This window comes from Saccopteryx bilineata, chromosome 10 (genome assembly GCF_036850765.1).
Source record: "Saccopteryx bilineata isolate mSacBil1 chromosome 10, mSacBil1_pri_phased_curated, whole genome shotgun sequence".
Taxonomy (NCBI): domain Eukaryota; kingdom Metazoa; phylum Chordata; class Mammalia; order Chiroptera; family Emballonuridae; genus Saccopteryx; species Saccopteryx bilineata.
The window spans coordinates 46,767,346-46,789,963 of record NC_089499.1 but is presented as its reverse complement, the minus strand read 5'-3'; the positions used below and the strand labels follow the sequence as shown (position 1 = coordinate 46,789,963).

The 22,618-nt window shown below is 38.1% G+C and overlaps 1 protein-coding gene across 6 annotated transcripts in view; it reads right to left on the bottom strand.

Annotated features, from left to right (window-relative positions):
• The window catches only part of NR2C2 (nuclear receptor subfamily 2 group C member 2), a 106,794-nt gene that overhangs the window by 70,874 nt on the left and 13,302 nt on the right, over positions 1–22,618 (bottom strand). For 4 of the 6 annotated variants that reach the window (XR_010727337.1, XM_066245656.1, XM_066245655.1 and 1 more), the window contains one exon: positions 16,481–16,564. The exons of the other annotated variants lie outside the window; for them this stretch is intronic. Coding sequence is in view for 3 of the 4 variants with exons in the window: in XM_066245656.1 (XP_066101753.1) it covers positions 16,481–16,540 (60 nt within the window). In the remaining variant the exon portion in view is untranslated. The remainder of the gene's footprint in view (positions 1–16,480; positions 16,565–22,618) is intronic. 6 annotated transcript variants of the gene reach the window in all.

Here is a 22,618-nt window from a genome sequence, read left to right as displayed (position 1 = left end):
ATTACAAATAATACTAGTCTTTCTTATTCTAACACTAATTTCATTCCAGTTGCACTGTTCATATTTTATCTCAAAAATAATTTCACCTTCTTACTACTCTTAAAATCGTATCTTATTTATGAACAACCATCTGACCTCTCCACTATATCTTCTAAGACAGCTGTGTCTGATCATTTACAGATAATACACATTACTTTATAACAAACTGCTTTCCTTTTATTTATCTTGCATATAGTTATTATACTACTGTATATTGATTTTTTGAAGTTATTTGTGTATGAATAATTTTATTTCCTATGAATATCATTTTGTTATAGTGAAAGAGTCATTAAAATATATATACTGCAATAAAAAGGGGGCACTGGTTATGAAGAAATTGAAAACCCCTAGAAGGAGGCATCACATGTTCTCATTAAATTTAATTTCTTAAAAAACCCTAACAGTTCTCAATAAATGCTTGCTGAATAAATCACTGAACTAATTAATGGTCCAGCTACTTGCATATGGCTATAGGATTGCTAAAAGTTTGTTTAAAAAGTAAAAAAGTGGCCCTGGCCGGTAGGCTCAGTGGTAGAGTGTCAGCCTGGCGTGCAGGATTCCCAGGTTCAATTTCTGGCCAGGGCATACAGGAGAAGCACCCATCTGCTTCTCCACCCCTCCCCCTCTCCTTCCTCTCTGTCTCTCTCTTCCCCTCCCACAGCCAAGGCTCCATTGGAGCAAAGTTGGCCCGGGCACTGAGGATGGCTCTATGGCCTCTGCCTCCGGCGCTAGAATGACTCTGGTTGCAACAGAGCAACGCCCCAGATGGGCAGAGCATTGCCCCCTGGTGGGCATGCCGGGTGGATCCTGGTCGGGCGCATGCGGGAGTCTGTCTGACTACCTCCCCGTTTCCAACTTCAGAAAATACCCCCCCCCAAAAGTAAGAAAGCAAAAACTTTGAAGATGAAATTCAACCTAGATAACTTTTTATTCAGCAATTCTATTTCCATAGTCTATAGACATATACACCCACATGTGAGCCCAAGGAGGCATCATACAGAAAGATGTTTGTTGTAGCACTATTAATGTTCAAGAAAACATGGAAACAAGTTAAATTTGCTTCTAGACTGAAGTGGCTAAATAGCTCTAATCTATGTGCAATTCTATATTATAGTAAAAAAGAACTACATACATTGGTATATCTGAGCCAAATTAAAAAATAAAGCAACTTACATACCATATTTAGTGTGATTCCATTTATGTTAAATTTTAAAACCTATAAAGTTCTATGGTAAAATATTCATGAACATAAATACTTAGAGAGGTAACACACCAGATCAGATATTCTGCTTACAATGTGATTAAGTAAAAAAAATTAAAAATAACAAAAAGAGAATTATAAATGTAAAACCGAGAGCTATAAAACTTCTAGAGAGCCCTGGCTGGAAAGCTCAGTTGGTTGGAGCATCATCCCGAAGCAAAGAGGTTGCCAGTTTAATTCCTGGTCAGAGCATATACAGGAACAGCTTGATGTTCCTGTCTCTTATCTATCTCCCTCCTTCCTCTACCTCCCAAATTAATAAAACAAACATTAAAACTTCCAGAGAAAACACAGGAGAAAATCTTATGGTCTTGGGTTACATAAAGATTTTAAAATATGACATCAACAGCATGATTTATAAAATTTAAAAATTGGTGAATTAGACCATCAATATAAAAATAAAAATCTGCTCTTCAAAAGACACTGTTAAGAGAATGAAAGGACCAAGAGAAAATACTTGGAAACCATATACCTGACAAAGGACACATATACAGATATAGAAAGAACTGTAAAAACTCAATAAAAGAGCCTGACCTGTGGTGGTGCAGTGGATAAAGCGTTGACCTGGAACACTGAGGTCACCAGTTCAAAACCCTGGGCTTGCCTGGTCAAGGCATATATGGGAGTTGATGCTTCCTGCTCCTGCCCCTTTGCTCTCTCTCTCTTTCTCTCTCTCTCTCTCCTCTCTCTATAAAAATGAATAAATCTAAAAATTAAAAAAACACTCAATAAAAAAGCATACAACTTAATTCAAAAAAATAGGCAAAGGATTTAACAGACAGTTCATCAAAGATGAGACATGGATGGCAAACAAGCACATGTAAAGATGTTCTACATCATTAGTCATTAGAGAAATGCAAATAAAAACTACAATGAAAAATGAGTACAGCCTGACCAGGCGGTGGCGCAGTGGATAGAGCGTCAGACTGGGATGCCGAAGACCCAGGTTTGGGACCCCAAGGTCACCAGCTTGAGCGTGGGCTTATCTGGTTTGAGCAAAGCTCACCAGCTTGGACCCAAGGTCGCTGGCTCAAGCAAGGGGTTACTCGGTCTGCTGAAGGCCTGCGGTCAAGGCATATATGAGAAAGCAATCAATGAACAACTAAGGTGTCGCAACAAGAAACTAATGATTGATGCTTCTCATCTATCTACGTTCCTGTTTGTCTGTCCCTATCCCTCTCTCTGACTCTCTGTCTCTGTAAAAAAAAAAAAAAAATGAGTACACATCTACCAAAATGCCTAATATCAAAAAGACTGACCATAGCAAGTGCTGACAAGGACACAGACCAACTAGAACTTTTGTACACTGATGACAGAAATATAAAATGTTCAACTCCTTTAAAAAGCAACCTGGCAGTTTCTGAAAAATTACCATGTGATCCAGCAAGTCTATTCCTAGGTATCTACCCAAGAGAAATAAAAGAATGAGTTCTCACAATTACAGTGCTCACAGCATCTTTAGTTTTAATAGTAAAATGAAAACAACCCAAATGTCCATCAATAGGAAAATGGATTAAAAAGAAATTGTGTATCTATACAATGAATTACTATAAAAAAGAACAAACTATTGATACATACAATAACATGGATGAATCTCAAATAATTATGCTGAATGAAAAAAGCCAGGCCATAAAAGGGTACATATATGATTCCTTTCATAGAAAATTCTAGAAAATGCAAAATAACCTATAATAATAGAAAGATAATTACTGGTGGCTAGAGCTGTACTGAGAAGACAATAATATATGTCAGTTCGGTGCTTATATTAGAAAAGAAGAAAGGCTGTGAAATCAACAAGCTGAGATCCATCCTAAGGCCTCACCTATGGTAGAGCAGTGGATAAAGAGTAGACCTCTATTAATGCTGAAGTCACTAGTTCAGAACCCGGGGCTTGCCAGGTCAAGGCACATAAGAGAAACAAGTACGAGTTGATACTTGCTGCTCCTTTCTCTATCTCTCCTCTTTAAAAATCAATAAATAAAATATTTTAAAAAAGAAAAGATCCATTCTAAGAATTTAGAAAAAGAATATCCAGATAATTGTAAAGAAAGTAGAAGGAAAAATAAAGACAGAAATTAGTTGAGGGTAGCCCTGGCCGGATAGCTTGGTTGAGCATTGTCCTGAAGCACATAGATTGCCTGTTCGATTCCCTCTCAGGGCACAAACAGAAACAGATATTTCTTTCTATTTCCTGCTCTCTCCCTTCTCTCTAAAATCAGTTAAAAAAAAAAAAACACTAGAAAAGTATAAAAAATTTGAAGATAAAACAACTTTGATGAAACCAATCATGAAAAAAAAAGAGATGACACAAATAATATTAAGAGTGAAAAGGGCTATAACTAGAGATTCTTCAAGCATTAAAAAATAAAGTTATTCTGAACAACTATATACTAATCAATTTGAAAACTTAGGCAACACAAAAATTCTTAGAAAAAAGGTGTAACATTAAAATAGTCAATTTACAAATAAAGTATCTAAGGAATCCTTTCACCATTAAATAAATTAATTCAGTGGTTAAAAATCTTTCCAAGTCCTGCCTGACCTGTGGTGGCGCAGTAGATAAAGCGTCGACCTGGAAATGCTGAGGTCGCCAGTTTGAAACCCTGGGCTTGCCTGGTCAAGGCACATATGGGAGTTGATGCTTCCAGCTCCTCCCCCCTTTCTCTCTCTCTCTCTCTCTCTCTCTCTCTCTCTCTCTTTCTCCCTCTCTCTTTCCTCTCTAAAATGAATAAATAAAATTAAAAAAAAATTTTTTTAAATGTATAATATTAAAAAAAAAAATCTTTCCAAGTCCTAATAGTTTTACTGGTGAGTTCTACAAGCATTCAAGGACCAAATAATTCCAATTTATATAAATTATTACAGAAAATAGAAAAGGAAGGAACCTTTTCACAATTCATTTTATTAGGCTAGTATAACCTTGATACCAAAACATAAAAAAAAGTCAATTTCACTCATGAACAGATGGAAAATTCCTAAACAAAATGTTAATAAACTTTATCTAAAATGTGTGTGTAAAAATCATAAGTAAGTTGAGATTAATCCCAGAACAAGATGTGTTTAACATTATAAAATGAATCCAACTCACCATACTAAAGTGATCAAAAGAGAGAAATTATGAGCATCTCAGTAGATGAAAAAAAAAGTGTTTCATAAAATCCAACACCTGCTAAATAGAGCTTTTCTTTGAACTAGAAACAGAATAAAGGCTCATAGCAAAATCATACCTAATAACAAATTGTTGAAAGCATTCCTTTTAAGATGAGGAAGGCTACAGCTTTAAAACAAACAATAAAAATACTGGCAACAAGGCATATACCCCCAGACAGGAAACTGAAGAATTTGCCTGGGAAAACCAAAAAGCCCCAGAAAAGAAACATATCGTGACTTCTGGGGCACCACTAAACAAAATGTGTGGGTGCCTATCTAATCACCTCAAATTAAGGTTATACCAAACTAGCTGACAAGTCTTAGCCGTGTACAAAAAGTCTTCTGTGTTTTTAGTTTTAAGTGTTTCATCCTTTAAAATGTGAACCAACAAAAAGAATCGCAAGCCATTTAAAGAAAGCTTCCACAGGAAAGGATAGACAAGAAACTTGAATAAAATGGCAACTATGTAAAATGCAAAGGAAAATAAAAAAGAGCAATCTCCCCTAGCCAAAACCTGCAGTTAACATCCTCACAGAAATAAGACACGCTAAGCTATTCATCCATCAAACAAGGAGAAATCGTCATATGGTTCCATCCAGTTAGTTCTCCCGCAGCCGAGATTTTCGCAGCAGCCGGGCAGGCCCAGCTTTCCCCAAAGCTCTGGCACAGGCTCCAGACTAGCTCCTCCCTCAAGGACTGCCCCTCACCTCCCACCTGGCCACTACCATGCCGGAAGGAAAGTCAGTTCCGGGGAAGAAGCAGGGGCATAAAAGCCCAAAAGATCAGCAAGGTTGTCAGCTAAATATGCTCCTGCTAAAGTGGAAACAAGCTCCCCCCAAAAAAGGCAGAAAAAGGCAGACAAAAAAAGTACAAACAAAAGGGAAAATAGGCAGAAGTGTCTAAACAAGAAACTATATAAAGGTTCACCTGCAGAAAAAGAGAAACTAAAAACAAGGCGAGTCCAGCCTCTGGTGAAGCAGGAATGAAGCCAAGTCTCATTAAAATCAATAAACTTGGCTCTCATCAATGGTCTTTTTCTCCCTTCTTGGAAAATGAAGAGGGATAGTTTTACTGATTTGTTGCAAGTTTTTTAGTAGTTCTAGAAACATTTTTAATCTTATCCCATTTTTAAAGTGTAAAAAAAAATTTTTGAGAGGTAAAATCATTTGATTGATTCCTTTTTGGCACAACCAGAAAATAGTGGGATACTGAATGTAGGAGCTTGGATTGCCTTTCATGTCAGCTTCACATTTTATAGACGAGGGTAGTTTTTATATCCTGTTATACAAAGCATACACTAAATGGCAAGTTACAGTGCTGCATTTACTATGCCTTGAACATTTTAACTTGTTCCTATTCCCATGTTGTTTTATAATTGTTTTCTAAAGAAAACTACTCCTTGTTCTTGGCTCTCCCTGTCAGAATTGCATGCACTCTATTACATCTTTGGGTGGTGCTAGTCCAGTTTTCCTAGTAACTTTGTTATTGTGAAAGATTGAAAATATGAGTACACATATGATATTAAATGGTGACTTATGATGGAACAGCTTATCAACATTTGAAGATACTGGTACTTGACTTTCTCTAAAGGAAAATTTGCTTCCAAATTTTAAGTTGGAAAAACTGTTTAGGAAAGAATCACAACTTATATGGTTCTTAGCTATTTAGAATTATGTTCAAGTTGAAAAATGTCTATGTAATCATTCTAAACAACCACTAAAATTTCAATTATTAAAAAAATTCTTAAAGTTGCTATAAAAGAAATTTCTAAAATTAAAAAATAAGCTAGCAAAAAATGAAAACAAAGTTTTAAGAAACAACAGCAGCAGCAGGAACTTACTATTTGCCACAATTTACTATTTGCTATATGTCATGCTTTAATATGTATTAATTTTATTCTCACAATACACTCTAAAATAAGTACAGTGATTACCCCACTTGTCAGTTTGAGAAACTGGCACAGCAAGGTTAAATAATACCCAAGCAACTGTTAAGTTTTGAAGAGAGATATAAACCAGGAGATCTCCCTGCCTGACCCATGGTGGTACAGTGGACAAAATGAAGACCTGGAACGCTGAGTCGCCGGTTCGAAATCCCAGGCTTGCCTGGTCAAGGCACATATGGGAGTTGATGCTCCCCTGCTTCTCTCTCTCTCCCCTGGCTCCTCTCTAAAAAAATAAATAAGTTAAAAAAATCAAGAAATCTCCCTGAAAATAGAAGCAGCGAAGTGGGAAATTGGACAGAAAAGATGAGGAAATGGAAGGATTAGTTCAAGAGATCCAGCATCCAATCAATGAGGAATTTTGGAAAGAGATTAGAAAAATATTGAGGGACGGAACTATCAGAGAACTAATATAGAACAATTTCCTAGAACATGAAGACATGAGTTTCTAGATTGAAAGGACTCACTAAGTGCCAATACAATGTATGAAAAATAAGTACACTCTGAGACATTATTGTGAAATTTCAGAAAAACAGGAATGAAGAAAAAGATCTTGACAAAGGGGTAGAGAGGTAAAAGCAGAGAGAATAAAAGAGAAAGACAGCCTGGCTGGTGGTGGTGCAGTGGATGAAGTGTTGACCTGGAATGCTGGGGTCTCAGGTTTGAAGCCCAACATTGCCAGCTTATGTGCGGGCTCATCCTGCTTGAGTGCAGGGTCACCAGCTTGAGTGTAGGGTCTCTGGCTTTAGCCCAAAGTAGCTGGCTCAGCTTGAGTCCCTGGTTAGGGAATGTGTGAGAGGCAATCGATGAATCAATGAACAGCTGGGAAGATGATGCTTCTCATCTCCCTCCCCCCTTCCTCTCTAACTCACAAAAAAATAAAATTAAATTAAATATATATTAAAAAAATAAAGACACACACACACAAACCTACAAGAATCAAGAATATGAATGGCTTTCTCTAGTGTAATACAAAGCTGCAAGACAATAAAATGATGCCTTAGAATTTGAGTTAAAGCCTGACCAGGAGGGGGCGCAGTGGATAGAGCGTCAGACTGGGACGCAGAGGACCCAGGTTCAAGACCCCGAGGTCACCAGCTTGAGTGCGGGCTCATCTGGCTTGAGCAAAAAGCTCACCAGTTTGGACCCAAGGTTGCTGGCTCGAGCAAGGGGTTACTCGGTCTGCTGAAGGCCCGCGGTCAAGGCACATATGAGAAAGCAATCAATGAACAACTAAGATGTCTTAACGAAAAACTGATGATTGCTGCTTCACATCTCTCTCCGTTCTTGTCTGTCTGTCCCTGTCTATCCTTCTCTCTGACTCTCTCTCTGTCCCTGTTAAAAAAAAAAAAAAAGATATTATAAAAAAAATTGAGTTTAAGTTATTTTCAACTTAGATTTCTATTCCCAAACTATATATCAATCAGACATATCTGTGTAAAGGCATATTTAGACATATAAGATCTAAGAATACTTCACCTCTGATGTAGACTTCCCTAGGAAGCTATTAGAGCATGTTATTGCCATTAAAAAAAAAAAGGGAAAAAACATGGGTTTAAGGCAGGGGTTGGGCACCTTTTTGGCTGAGAGAGTCATGAATGCCACATATTTTAAAATGTAATTCTGTGAGAGCCATACAACGACCCGTGTACGTTACGCATTATCTAATAAAAATCTAGTGTTGTCCCGGAGGACAGCTGTGATTGGCTCCAGCCACCCACAACCATGAACATGAGCGGTAGGAAATGAATGGATTGTAACACATGAGAATGTTTTATATTTTTAATATTATTTTTTTTATTAAAGATTTGTCTGCGACCCAAATGCAGCCATCAAAAGAGCCAGATCTGGCTCGCAAGCTATAGATTCCCAACCCCTGGTTTAAGGAAACAGAGTCCAACACAGAAGGGATGTAACGCATGACAGTTGTGGAGCACGCTTAAGAAACAATTAGTAAGGACTATACAAAAAGGTCAAAAGGCTTTTAGAAGGAATGTTTTCACAGGGGGGAACAAAGGAAACTAAAAAGTCCTCTGATGTATCTGTATGAGAAAAAGTATTTAGAGGATTGTACAACTGTTTTGGAGATAGCAGGAAGTACATGATAGTGTCATAATTAGGTCATAAAACATTAGTTTATGCAAAGAGGATCTAATTTTATTGGGAAAATGAAGGGAACAGATGTGGAGTGTGAGGCACTGAAAGAAAACTAAAGTTTCTTCATCCATAATGGTAAGGCAAAAAATATGTCTAACCCTCAAAATCAAAACAGAAACATGCCTGACCTGTGGTGGCACGGTGGGATAAGGTGTTGACCTGGAATGCTTAGGTCTACGGTTCAAAACCCTGGATTTGCCTGGTCAAGGTACATATAGGAAGCAACTACAAGTTGATCCTTCTTGCTCTTCCCCTCACCTCTTTCTTTTCTCTCTAAAATAAAAAAATAAACAGAAACACTACTGATTTTGCAGAAATAAAAAGGACTACAAAAGTATGATAATAGTATACCTGAAAAACTGGATAACCTGGATACAGTGGACAAATTCCTAGAAACATATGACCTACCAAGATTGAATAATTAAGAAACAGAAAATCTGAATAGACCAATAACTAGTAAGAAGATTTGCCCTCACAAGTCCAAGATCAGGCCTAGTGAATTCTACCAAACATTTAAAGAAGAATTACAGTCGTCCCTTGCCATGTCATGGTTCACTTTTCATGGATATTTAAATTTTGTATATATATAATTTTGCATTGCAGATTTTTTGCTATGTCGTGGGATTTTGCAGTATATAGGTATTTTTATATACTTATTATTTTAATTATTTTTGCAGTAAATTAAGCATTTTCTAGCCTAAAAAAACTGAAAATATAAAAAATATTAAAACATTAAAAGAATATTAAATCAAAATAAAATACATAGCGTACAGCAGATGAGCTGTAATGCTCTTCTTGGCTGTGCAGTACATTCATCTCATCATCACCACCTTCATCATCAACAGAACTGCACAGCTAATTCATCATTTTCCCATATAGAATTTTATATGTTGTTAAAATTACGTAGGTTTAAGAGTGTAGAACGTGTTTAAGAGCACAGGAAGTGTTTATAAGAGTGTGGGGAGGGTTTATAAAGCCTTAAAATATATATAAATAATAAAATAAATATAAAGTGGTTACTTCACAGATTTTCACCTATTGTGGGGGTTCTGGAACCTAACTCCCATGATAGACGAATGACCACTGTAACACCAATCCTCCTCAAACTCTTCCCCCAAAATGAAAAGAGAACACTCCTAAACTTCTTATGAGGCCAGTACTGCCCTGACGACACCAGCATCAGATAAAGACAAAAGAAAACCACACCAGCCTGACCTGTGGTAGTACAGTGGGTAAAGTATCAACCTGGAATGCTGAGGTTGCTGGTTTGAAACCCCAGACTTGCCCAGTCAAGGCACATTATGAGAAGCTATAGCTATGAGTTGATGCTTCCTTCTCTTTCCCCACCTCCTTTCTCTCACTCTCTCTAAAATCAATAAATAAAATCTTTACTTTTTTAAAAAAAGGGCCTGACCAGGAGGTGGCGCAGTGGATAGAGCATTGGACTGGGATGCACAGGATCATCTGGCTTGAGCGTGGGCTCACCAGCTTGAGTGCAGGGTCACTGGCTTGAGCGTGGGGTCATAGAAATGACCCCATAGTTGCTTGCTGGCTTGATGCCCAAGGTCGCTGGGTTGAGGCAAGGGGTCACTTACTCTGCTGTAGCACCCACCTGCCCACCCCACCCCCGTTCAAGGCACATTATGAGAAAGCAATCAATGAACAACTAAGGTGCCACAACAAATAATTGATGTTTCTCATCTCTCTCCCTTCCTGTCTGTCTGTCCCTATCAGTCCCTCTCTCTGTCACACAAAAAAAGAAAACACATCAATATTCCTTAAGAACACTGTGTAAAATTCCTTAACAAAATACTAGCAAACTGATGTAGCAGCATATTTAAAAGATTATGTAACATGAAACCCTGGGCTTGTTTGGTCAAGGCGCATATGTGAAGCAATTACTACAAGTTGATGCTTCCCGCTACTCCCCCTGCCTCTAAAATAAAAAATAAAGATAAAGAGCAATTAGGCAAGAAAAATAAATACAAGGCATCCAAACTGGGGAAGTGAAATCTCTCTTCACAGATACCATCCATATAGAAAATCCTAAAGATACATACACACAAAAGTTAGAACCAATAAACAAATTCAGCAAAGTTGCAGGATACAAAACTCTATATTTAACTTTTTGAGAAACTGTCAGGCTGTTTTCCAAAGTGGCTCCAGCCATTTTATATTCCCACTAGTGATGTAGATTTCCAATTTCTTTACTTCCTCATCAATACTTGTTATCTGACTTTTTATTTATAACCATTCTAGTGGATGTGGAATTGTATCTCATTGTGGTTTTGATTAGAGTGGGAACTAATGAAATAAAAGATACAATAACAATGGAGGAAAAAAATCAGTGACATCAAAAGCCAGTTCTTTGAAAAGATCAAATCATCAAACCTTTAACTAGAGTGACCAAGAAAAAGATTCAAATTACCATACTAGAATCCAAAATGAATGAGGAGAAATTGCAACTGACCTTATAGGAATAAAATGGATTATAAAGAAATGCTGTGAAAAATTGTATGCCAACAAATTAGATAACTTTGATAAAATGAATAAATTCTCAAAAAGATACAAATTACTGAAACTGTCTCAAGAAGAAATAGACTGTATAAATAGACCTATAGCAAGCAAACAGACTGAATTAGTAACCAAAAAACTACCCAAAAAGAAAAGCCTGTGCCCAGATGGCTTTACTACTGAATTATGCCAGACGTTTAAAAAAGAGTATTAAAATAAAAACCCAACTCAATTATCATCTTTCCATGAAAAATTATCTGACTAAAAAATTGATACAAATTCTTCATAAATAATTCCAAAAAACAAAGAAGCCACCTAGTTTGGCTTCTTGATTGGCAAGGCCAGAATTTAAATCTAGGCAATCCGGTTCCAGAGTCTACTCATCTCTTTGAATAACTGAATAAATTTGAACACATTACAGGACATCAATTTGTTAACTTGTATTATAAACTTTTGTACTTTACCTTGGAATCTGTGATTTACCTAGTCTATATACACTGTGTCCGTAAAGTCATGGTGCACTTTTGACCGGTCACAGGAAAGCAACAAAAGACGATAGAAATGTGAAATCTGCATCAAATAAAAGGAAAGCCCTCCCAGTTTCTGTAGGATGATGTGGCAGCATGTGCACATGCGCAGATGATGACGTAACACCGTGTATACAGCGGAGCAGCCCACGGCCATGCCAGTCAAGATGTGGACAGTACAGAGGAAAGTTCAGTGTGTTCTGTGGCTCGCTAAATTCAAATCCGTGACCAAAGTGCAATGTGAATATTGGTGCGTTTATAAGGAAGCACCACCACATAGGAATAACATTACTCGGTGGAATAAGCAGTTGAAGGAAACCGGCAGTTTGGTGGAGAAAGCCCCTTCTGGTAGGCAGTTTGGTGGAGAAAGCCCCTTCTGGTAGGCCATCAGTCAGTGATGAGTCTGTAGAGGCTATACGGGATAACTACCTAAGGAGCCCTAAAAAATCTGTGCGTGATCCCGCATCGAACTGCACTGAATAGGTGTGAAACTGGGAGAGTTTCCCTTTAATTGGTGCAGATTTCACATTTCTATCGTCTTTTGTTGCTTTCCTGTAACCAGTCAAAAGTGCACCATGACTTTACACACAGTAGTAGAATACAAAAAAGGCTGATCTAGGGACTCAAGAGAAAATAACTTACATAATTGAAAATGTTACTGCATTTCACTAATGGAACAAAAAAAGCAGGGCAGCTTTTTATATATTTTTATTTCAATGATGTCTCACAACAATCCCATGAGATAGGTACTATTATTACTCCCATTTTCTAGATGGGAAAATTTATGCCCAAGGTAGTCACCCAGGTAGCAAATGGGAGGGCCTGGATTTAAACCCAATCTGTCAAATCCCTATAGTCTTCTTTCCACTATAGAAAGCCACACCTCTAGTGAGGCCCGTATCTCATGTTTGACCCTGTGACACAGAGCTCTTGGTAAGCAAATACTGAGTCCTATTATTCACCTGTGTGCCTTCTTTGGCTGATGAGCAGGAAAGAAGGGATTTGCTCCTTCACTGTTTGCAAAGTAAATAAACAGCTATCCAAAACTGACTTGTTAAAAACACCTCAGTTTAGATACTTTATTCCCACTCAATTACCATTAAGCACTGAAATGATGAACTGTAGGTTCTCTTGTTTAATAGTTCTAATATACAGGGGTGGGCAAAAGTAGGCTTACAGCTGGAGTGCACAAAATCTTTATTAAATATTGTATTAATTTCTTTTTTTCTTTTTTTTGTGACAAAGAGAGAGACAGACAGAAAGGAGAGACAGAAAGACAGGGAGAGAGATGAGAAGCATCAAGTCTTCATTGTGGCACCTTATTTGTTCAGTGATTGCTTTCTCATGTGCCTTGATGGGGGGGGGGTGCACAGCAAAGAGAGTGATCCCTTGCTCAAGCCAGTGACCTTGGGCTCAAGCCAGCAACCATAGGGTCATGTCCATGATCCTATGCTCAAGCCAGCGACCCTGTGCTTGAGCGAGTGACCTCAGGGTTTCAAACCTAGGTCCTCTGTGTCCCAGTACAATGCTCTATCCACTGTGCCACCACTTGGTCAGGCTTTATTTGTATTATTTTAATACAAACAACTGTAGATCTACTTTTGCCCACCCCATATATAAAGTCATACACTGCATGACAACATTTTGGTCCAAAAATATAAAACAGTGGTCCCAAGTAATTATAATGGAGGTGAAAAATTCCTATTGCCTAATGACTGCATTACTCATGTTCGTTATGATGCTGGTGAAAAACTGTCAGTTGTATCAAAGTATGGCACATACAACATGTACAATAATTAATACTTGATAATGATAATAAGCAACTATGTTATTGATTTATGTATTTACTATACTTTCTATCATTATTTTAGAGTATACATTTTTTACTTATAAAGTCTGCTGGTAAAACAGAAGAGTGTTAATGCCTACAGCAGCCTTATACATCTCATGTTTACCATTTCTCTTGATTATATCCTTTTCTCTTGATTTAATTTTGTGTTATTTTGTAACATGCTGTATAGACTTGTAGTCTAGGAGCAATAGACTATACCAGTGGTTTTCAACTGGTGTGCGGCATGACTTTTGAAACCGGCAATACTTGACTATTAAATCAGGCACACTGATCTCTTTCCCCTTAGATTGTCAAATAAAAAAATGACAATGGCAAACACAATAGCCATCTGGTGTGAAAGAATCAAAATTATATCAGTTTTTTATCAGATTGGCAAAAAATAAATAAATTTTTTGGTTTGCTGAAGTAGTTTGGTAATGAGTTTGTGTGCCAAGAGATGAAAGAGGTTGAAAAATCACTGGACTGTAACATATAGCCCAGGTGTGCACATAATATGTAGGCTATACCATCCAGGTTTGTGTAAGTACATGATGATATTGTACAACAAAATCACCTAACAGATTTCTCAGAACGTGCCTAACCTGTGGTGGTGCAGTGGATAAATCATCAACCTAGAATGCTGAAGTCGCCAGTTCAAAACCCTGGGCTAGCCTAGTCAGGAAAAATACAGGAAGCAACTATGAGTTGATGCTTCCCACTCCTCCTCCCTGCCTTTATCTCTCTATCCTCTCTCTAAAATCAATAAATAAAATCTTTAACTATATAAATATATAAATTTAAAAGAATTTCTCAAAATGACTTGACCAGTGTTGGCACAGTGAACAGAGCATCGATCTGGGACACAGAAGTCTCAAGTTCAAAACTCTGAGGTCCCCGGCTTGAGCACAGGCTCACCAGCTTCAGCGGGGGGTCACCAGCTTGAGCGTGGGATCATAGACATAATCCATGGTTGCTGACTTGAGCCCACAGGTCACTGGCTTGAGCAAAGGGTTACTGGTTTGAGCTGGAGCCACTTCCCTCTAGGTATGTATGAAAAGCAATCAATGAACAATTAAAGTGCTGCAATTGTAAGTTGGTGTTTCTCATTTCTCTCCCTGTCTGTCTCTCTCTCTTGCTTAAAAAAATTTCTCAGAACATACTCCCCATTGTTAAGTGGTACATGATTGTAGTTATTAAAATATGTAGTTCAAAGTTATTAGCTCAAAATTTCAAAGAAGGCCCTGGCCAGTTGGCTCAATGGATGGAGCCTCAGCCCAGGGCATGGACATTCCTAGGTTTGATCCCCAGTCAGGGCACACATAAGAAGTGACCATCTGCTTCTCTTTTCCTTCCTCCATCCTCCTCTTCTATTATTTTGGATATCTCCTAAAACTACATTTTTTAAGATGGGAAAACAATAGCTGCACTAAGTTAATACTATATGAAATTCCATTTCCTGAAGGAAATAAGGTACCTGACAAAAATTTTTAGCTACTAATCTTTCTGAATTCACACACAAAATGTATTAACCTATAAGTTACTATAGGTTAGCCCTATGGATTACTAAACTATTCTGAAGAATTAATGATGACCTCTTTATGGAAGAGAGCTAAAACTAGTCTCTGAATCAGCCTCAACTGAAAACTGTATTAAATGCAAAATAATCGCAAATAATTATCCCAATCAGAAACTAAAGCAACAAATAACCACAAACTTTTTAACAGCCGATAGGCTTATAAAAATATAATACTAAAAAATGTGTGAAATCCATCTGCTATCATCATCTTTAGTTAATATTAATCATTATTTGCTTGAGGAAGGGGATGATTAGTTACACTGTTGCTTTCAAGGTAATGGTTGATCTAAAATCTGGAAAATCTCCTCACTACTATTATTGGTTTAAATGGGCATGGATGTACTTAGTTTTTATTTTTAAAAATCTCTTCTTTAAATGCTCATTGTTTGATAAATTTGCATCTTTACCCTAGAAATATAAGTACTGGTTCAAAAATACAAATTTGAATCCTAATGGTTCCTGGTAGTAGTATGATACATGGTTTACTGGAGAAGCTTTTGGAAAAAGTGAAACAGAACTGGATCAGTGTGCCCTTGGCCAATTACTTGTCTTTAAGCCTTGGTTTCCTCACTTGTGAAATGGGAATAATGATCAAACCAACCTCATAAGGTTGTACTGATGGCTGAAGACCTTACACACAGGACCCGGTACAGAGTGAAAAGATCTGGCCCTATTTCCCTTCTTTACACCTCAAGTTGCCTAAACATACCAAGGTAATTTAATGTCTTTTACAGATTTCTGATTTCTGCCACCCCTCTTCCTCAGGTCTGTCTGACAAATGTTTACTTGTCATTGAAGATCCACTTCCACCTGACCTGTGGTGGCACAGTGGACTGGGAGTTGACCTGGAGTGCTAAGGTCACCAGTTCAAGGCCCTGGGCTTGCCCAGTCAGGGCACATGTGAAAAGCAACTGCTACAAGTTAATGCTTCTTGCTCAGCGCCCCCATCCCTTTTCTCTCTCTCAAATCAATAAAATCTAAAAATAAAAATAAAAATTCCAGTATTACATTCCTCACACAGAGCTATAGTTCTCAGCCTGTTTTATAATTACTTTTTAACCAGGTTCTGAGAATGCACTGAGCAAAATCCCCAGTACGTACATGGTAGATGGTCAATAATGACTGCAGAATGCACAGAATCAGGTTTTCCACCATACCAAAATATTAACAAAGTGTCAAATGTGGAATAAGAGAAAGCCTTGGAGTTAAACCTGTACTCACATGTTTGATAAATATCAGATTCTTTTAGTTCAAGGTGAAATTTTTAAGTCACCTATTATATGCAGCCAGGTCACCCTACTCTTGCAAAGAACTGTAGGAGTAAATGTTCTTGTCATTTTCATTTTTTTCCATGGTAGCATCCTGCTTTGGATTTTAATCACATGCTGACTTCATTGGGACTGTTTTCAAACAACAGAACACACTGATGTACTTATCCTTTCAAAAGCAAGGGTGCCAGCTATTGTGCTAGCCCGTCACTCACCTCAGCCACCTGCTGGGTCCCCACTCTGTGCTGAACCAGCCCCTCCATATTTGTAGCCATGGTGAAGCAAGATCATTAGAGAACCTGTTTGGAAAAATGCAGCAACTTCTATCAGGTGGGGAGAAACCAGGCTACTTGAAAAATATCAGCAATCAAAATTCATCTTTGGTATTGTTTTGTGCATATTTTGCCCTCTAGAGAAGACAGAGCTAGCAGGCTAAGTGTAGCTGGATATACTGCACTAACTTCTTCAATTACAGGTACCAAAATTAATTAATAGAAACATTTCAATTTGGAAGCAAGACTTCCTCTGGTAAATATAGACAAAGAAGAATTTGGAACTTTAATGATCAGATCTCAGGTTGAAAAAGCTTATTTCACCTCTCAAGGACGTGGGAATCTCACACCCTTTTGTTTAGCTCCCTGTCACCTTAGGCTGAAAAAGAAGGTGGCTATCTGAGATCAACTTTGAATACAGAGCACTAGATTGCTATCATCAACTAAACGTACTTCTATTACTAGTGGCACTGTGAGAATGCTGGCCAGGTGTTAACACACCTCACTCTTAAGTTAAAAGGCAAATACTATAACAAAGAAAAGAAGTAAGGACATTACATTACTAAAGTAGGCTAAGAACACGGTATTCCTAAATTTATCATCAATTTATATTTTTAAGTCTCCATTAAATTACAAAAATAGACAATTCGTTCTTCCAAAAATAGGGGGGGGGGAGTGTGATCATTTGTAAAAATTGAGAAAGAGCATATAAGGATAAAAAATTGTGTTAGTCTCCTGATCAAGATCATTTGAGTAGTAGCACTTTTAATTAAACAGACACTCTAGTCTCTTCAGGTCATAAAACATAGCTATCCTGAATGGTCCCTAAACCCTTTCCATTATAATACTCTAGCCACAAAGAATTCAGGATAAAGGGATTCCACTTTGCACCTAATTTCTGAACAAATAAGAACTTCATTATTGACTGCACAGGTCCCATGGTTACTAGGAGAACAAAGCTCTGGTATTTATTTCCAGTATGTATTTATATAAAAAACTATGTTACTACAAGAGTGTATAATATACACAAATGCATACAGTTCATTCGCTTGGCCCTTCCTCAATCACAAGTTGGACTATTTTGCAATGTTATTTTATATTTTCCCATAGTTCTTACCTAAAGTCTTATAATCACTGATCTCTATGAACATCTTTCACTCTCTAGTGACTTTCTACATTATTCTATATCCACTATTAGCCCCTTCAATGATCTTAATTCCCCTTCAGATTATTTTATTACCAAAATTGTAATGAGAGAGAAATAGGAGCATGAAACCGTGATTGACAAATATAAAATAACTGGTCCCTGCTTTCAAGGAGTCAAAATCCTATAAGAGCAGGTACTGTACCAACTGCCACAAGAAACAAGGTCACCAGTGTCAGTGATTCATCTTCATATAACAGTACATGGTGTGAAATAAAGGAGGTAGTGTTTTTGGTTATTTATTCTTTTTAATAAGTAGTTAAGACTTTTAACTTTTATTTGCTTACTTTTCCTTGTTTCCAGAAGAAAAAGCGTAGAGAAACACTCTAGTCCAGGGTTTGGGAACCTACGGCTCGCGAGCCAGATGTGGCTCTTTTTATGGCTGCATCTGGCTCGCAGGCAAATCTTTAATAAAAATAATAATAACGTAAAAATATAAAACATTCTCATGTATTACAATCCATTCATTTCCTACCGCTTATGTTCACGGTTGCGGGTGGCTGGAGCCAATCACAGCTGTCCTCGGGGACAACACCAAATTTTTATTGGATAATGCATAACGTACACAGGTCGTTGTATGGCTCTCACGGAATTACATTTTAAAATATGTGGCGTTCATGGCTCTCTCAGCCAAAAAGGTTCCCGACCCCTGCTCTAGACTCTTCCCTTAATTACAATTTGGTTCCAACTAATAGAAATAGAGGGAAAAAGCATCACTTCACATGTACCAGAAAAGTTAACTATTGTTAAAAACACAATTATTACATGTATGAAGTCTAGAGTTCCATTTCTTTTTCAAACAAAATGGATAAATATATACAATAGGTATATTATATATTTAGAAATAAAATCCAAACATGCAGCTGCAACATTTAATTTTATCACTTTTAGGTGTTGTTAAGCATATCTGTTGCTGTTATTAACTGCAGTTTGATGAAGGAATATATGAATTTGAATATCACAGAAATATCATTAGGGAATATCATTACTGAGTAGTATAGAAATAAGAGTAATGGCATATTTTTGTATTGGGTTTCCCTAAAAGAGGAAGGTTGATTCTTCAAGTTTTAGGTTGAAATGGATTTAATATATAGATGACCGACTGCTTGATAAAGACAACTTAGTAACTCAGAAAACTGTCTATGACTCGCTTTAACACTAAATTTACAGGACCAGTCAACCTCACAAGATATTGCTAACAACCAGTGATTATAGATATTAGGTCACAGAAGTAGTAACTAACACATTTAGCTTAGAAAAGCTAAATATTCTAAATAGTAATTCTTCATTATTACATAAATTATAAATATCTTCTACTCTGTAGCACATCTGTTTACATTATGGTATTTTGGTGAACAGAAGTTCTTTAAACAAAATTAAGTTTTTAGGTTTTAGAGTGATGAAGGGAGAGGAAGAGAAGGAGGAGGAGGGAGGAGAAGAGAGAGAGGGAGGGAGGAGGAAGGAGAGGGGGGAGGAGTAGAGACAGAGAAAGACATCAATTTGTAGTTCCACTTATTTGTGAATTCATTGGTTGATTATTGTATGTGTCTTAACTGGGATCAAACTTGGAACCTTGGTGTATCAAACGACGCTCAAACAACTGAGCTGCCTGGCCAGGGCAAGTTCTTAAATTTAGTAAGGCTGAATTTGTCAATATTTTTTAAAATGTATTTATTATTTATTTAAGAGGGGAGAGGAGAGGGACAGAGGGAGGGACAGAGGGAAAGAGGGGGAAAGAGAAAAAAAGGGGGGAGGAGCAGGACGCATCAACTGCCATATGTGCCTTGCCCAGGCAAGCCTGGGATTTTGAACCAGTGACCTCAGCATTCCAGGTCCATGCTGCAACACCACAGGTCAGACAATATTTTCTTTTATAGTTAGTATTTTTATGTTTTATTTATAAAAATCCTGTTCTACCCGAGGGTCAAAAGCAGTGGTAGTCAACCTGGTCCCTACTGCCCACTAGTGGGTGTTCTAGCTTTCATGGTGGGCAGTAGCGGAGCAACCAAAGTATAAATAAAAAGATAGGTTTAACTATAGTAAGTTGTTTTTATAAAGATTTATTCTGCCAAACTTAGCGAAAATCTGACATAAAGTACTTGGTAAGTAATTATTATTATATGTTTTAACTTGCTGTAACTCTGCTTTATAAAAGTAAAGTTACTTCCCTACTTTATAAATCACCATTACTGTGGAACTGGTGAGCGGTTAGAAAATTTTACTACTAACAGAGATACAAAAGTGGGCAGTAGGTATAAAAAGGTTGACTACCCTGGTCTAAAGTACCATTTTATGTATTATAAATGTTTAAAAATTTTGTCCTGCCTGACCAGGCGGTGGCGCAGTGGATAGAGCGTAGGACTGGGATGTGGAGGACCAAGGTTCGAGACCCCAAGGTCACCAGCTTGGACCCAAGGTCACTGGCTCCAGCAAGGGGTTACTCGGTCTGCTGTAGCCCCCCCCCCCCCCCCGTCACAGGCACATATGAGGAAGCAATCAATGAACAACTAACGCGTCGCAACGAAAAACTGATGATTGATGCTTCTCATCTCTCTCCATTCCTGTCTGTCTGTCCCTATCCATCCCTCTCTCTGACTCTCTGTCTCTGTAAAAAAAAAAAAAAAAAAAAAAAAAAATTTTGTCTCTAACATTTATGTTCTCAATCTAAAAATTGATTTTTTATGTAATTATTTTAATTTTTTAATTTATTTTTTTAAAGATTGTAGTGAGAGAAACATGGTTTAATTTTTATTTTTTATTTATTCATTTCAGAGAGGAGAGAGAGAGGTGAAGAGAAGCAGGAAGCATCAACTCCCATTTGTGCCTTGACCAGGCAAGTCCACAGTTTCAAACTGGCAACCTCAGCATTCCAGGTCGACGCTTTTATCCACTGCGCCACCACAGGTCAGGCTAAAAATTGATTCTTGAGTTTGATGAGAAGAAAGTTTTAAAACAATCTATCCTTTTTCCCACTAATCTTCAATGTTACCTCTGCCTGTTACCTCAGGCTTCCCTCCATGTGTGGATGTAATTCTAGGTTCTCTATTCTATTCCACTACTGTTCTACTTATCTTTCTCAGTGCCACTATCATTATCTCACTACTGCAACTTTATAATAAATCTTGCTCTCAGCCCCACCATCCTCTTGCTCTCTTTCCTACACCAATTTTCTGGACCATCTAGAATAGGGGTCCCCAAACTTTTTACACAGGGGGCCAGTTCACTGTCCCTCAGACCGTTGGAGGGCCGGACTATAAAAAAAACTAGGAACAAATCCCTATGCACACTGCACATATCTTATTTTAAAGTAAAAAAAACAAAACGGGAACAAATACAGTATTTAAAATAAAAAACAAGTAAATTTAAATCAAGAAACTGACCAGTATTTCAATGGGAACTATGGGCCTGCTTTTGGCTAATGAGATGGTCAATGTGCTCCTTTCATTGACCACCAATGAAAGAGGTGCCCCTTCCGGAAGTGCAGCGGGGCCAGATAAATGGCCTCAGGGGGCAGCATGTGGCCCGCGGGCTGTAGTTTGGGGACCCCTGATCTAGAACACTCAAGACTTGGAGCAGCAACCTTTCTTTTTTTTTTTAATGAGATTGACAGGCAATTCTCCTTTTTTTTTTTTTTAATATTTTATTTATTGATTTTTTAGAGAGAGAGGAGTGAGAGAGAGAGACAGAGAGAGAGAGAAAGGGGGAGGAGCAGGAAGCTTCGACTCCCATATGTGCCTTGACCAGGCAAGCCCAAGGTTTCGAACTGGCGACCTCAGTGTTCCAGGTCGACGCTTTATCCCACTGCGCCACCACAGGTCAGGCGCAACCTTTCTTTATACACTTGAATTCTTCCAATTCTTGATTTCACTCTTGGTTTTCTGCCTCCAAAACAGCTTCAGGCAACATCAACAGCAGCTTTGAAACTGCTTAAAAATGAACAAGAAGGAATGTGCACCTTCTGGAAAAACAAGCAAAGATAATGAGTAAGAAAAATCTTCTGGAAAAACAAGCAAAGACAAAGAGTAAGAAAAACAGTGAGAGAAAGAAGTTGAAAGAGAAACTCTGAAAAGCAAGTATTTTCGATAAAGATTTTTTTTTTTTAAGTGAGAGGAGGGGAAACAGAGAGACTGACTCCTGCATGCACCCCACTGGGATCCACCTAAAAATCTCCATCTGGGGCAGATCCCTAGAGCCTAAGGCCAAAGCTCAGACCAGGAGAGCCATCCTCAGTGCTGAGGCTGACAGCTCAAACCAATCAAGCCACTGGCTGTGAGAGAAAAGGAGAGAGAGAAGGAAGAGAAGGAGGGGAAGAGAAGCAGATGATCGTTCTCCTGTATGCCCTGACCCATGATCGAATCCGGGACGTCCGCACACCAGGCCAATGCTCTATCCACTAAGCCAACCAGCCAGGGCATCAATAAAGATTTAAATCCTGTGACAGCAGGTAAGTGAGAGGATAATTTCAAAAAAATATTTTCCCGGGTTCGATTCCTGGTCAGGGCACACAGGAGAAGTGACCATCTGCTTTTCCACCCCTCCTCCGCCCTGTCTCTCTCTCTCTTCTCCTCTTGCAGCTATGGCTTGAATTGGTTCCAGTGAAGTTGGCCCGGGTGCAGAGGATGGTTCCATGGCCTTGCCTCAGGCGCTAAAATAGCTCAGGAGCCAAGCAACGCAGTAGGAGCCCTGACAGGCAAAGCATCGCAGGGTAGGGGGCTTGCTGAGTGGATCCCGGTCGGGTTACATGTGGGAGTCTGTCTCTGCCTCCCTGCCTTTCACTTAATTAAAAAAAAAATTTCCACTTCATCATTTTTGAAAATATATTGTCACAAACCACAGTCTATCCTCATATAAATAAGAAAGACAGAGGCTTCTTCAAG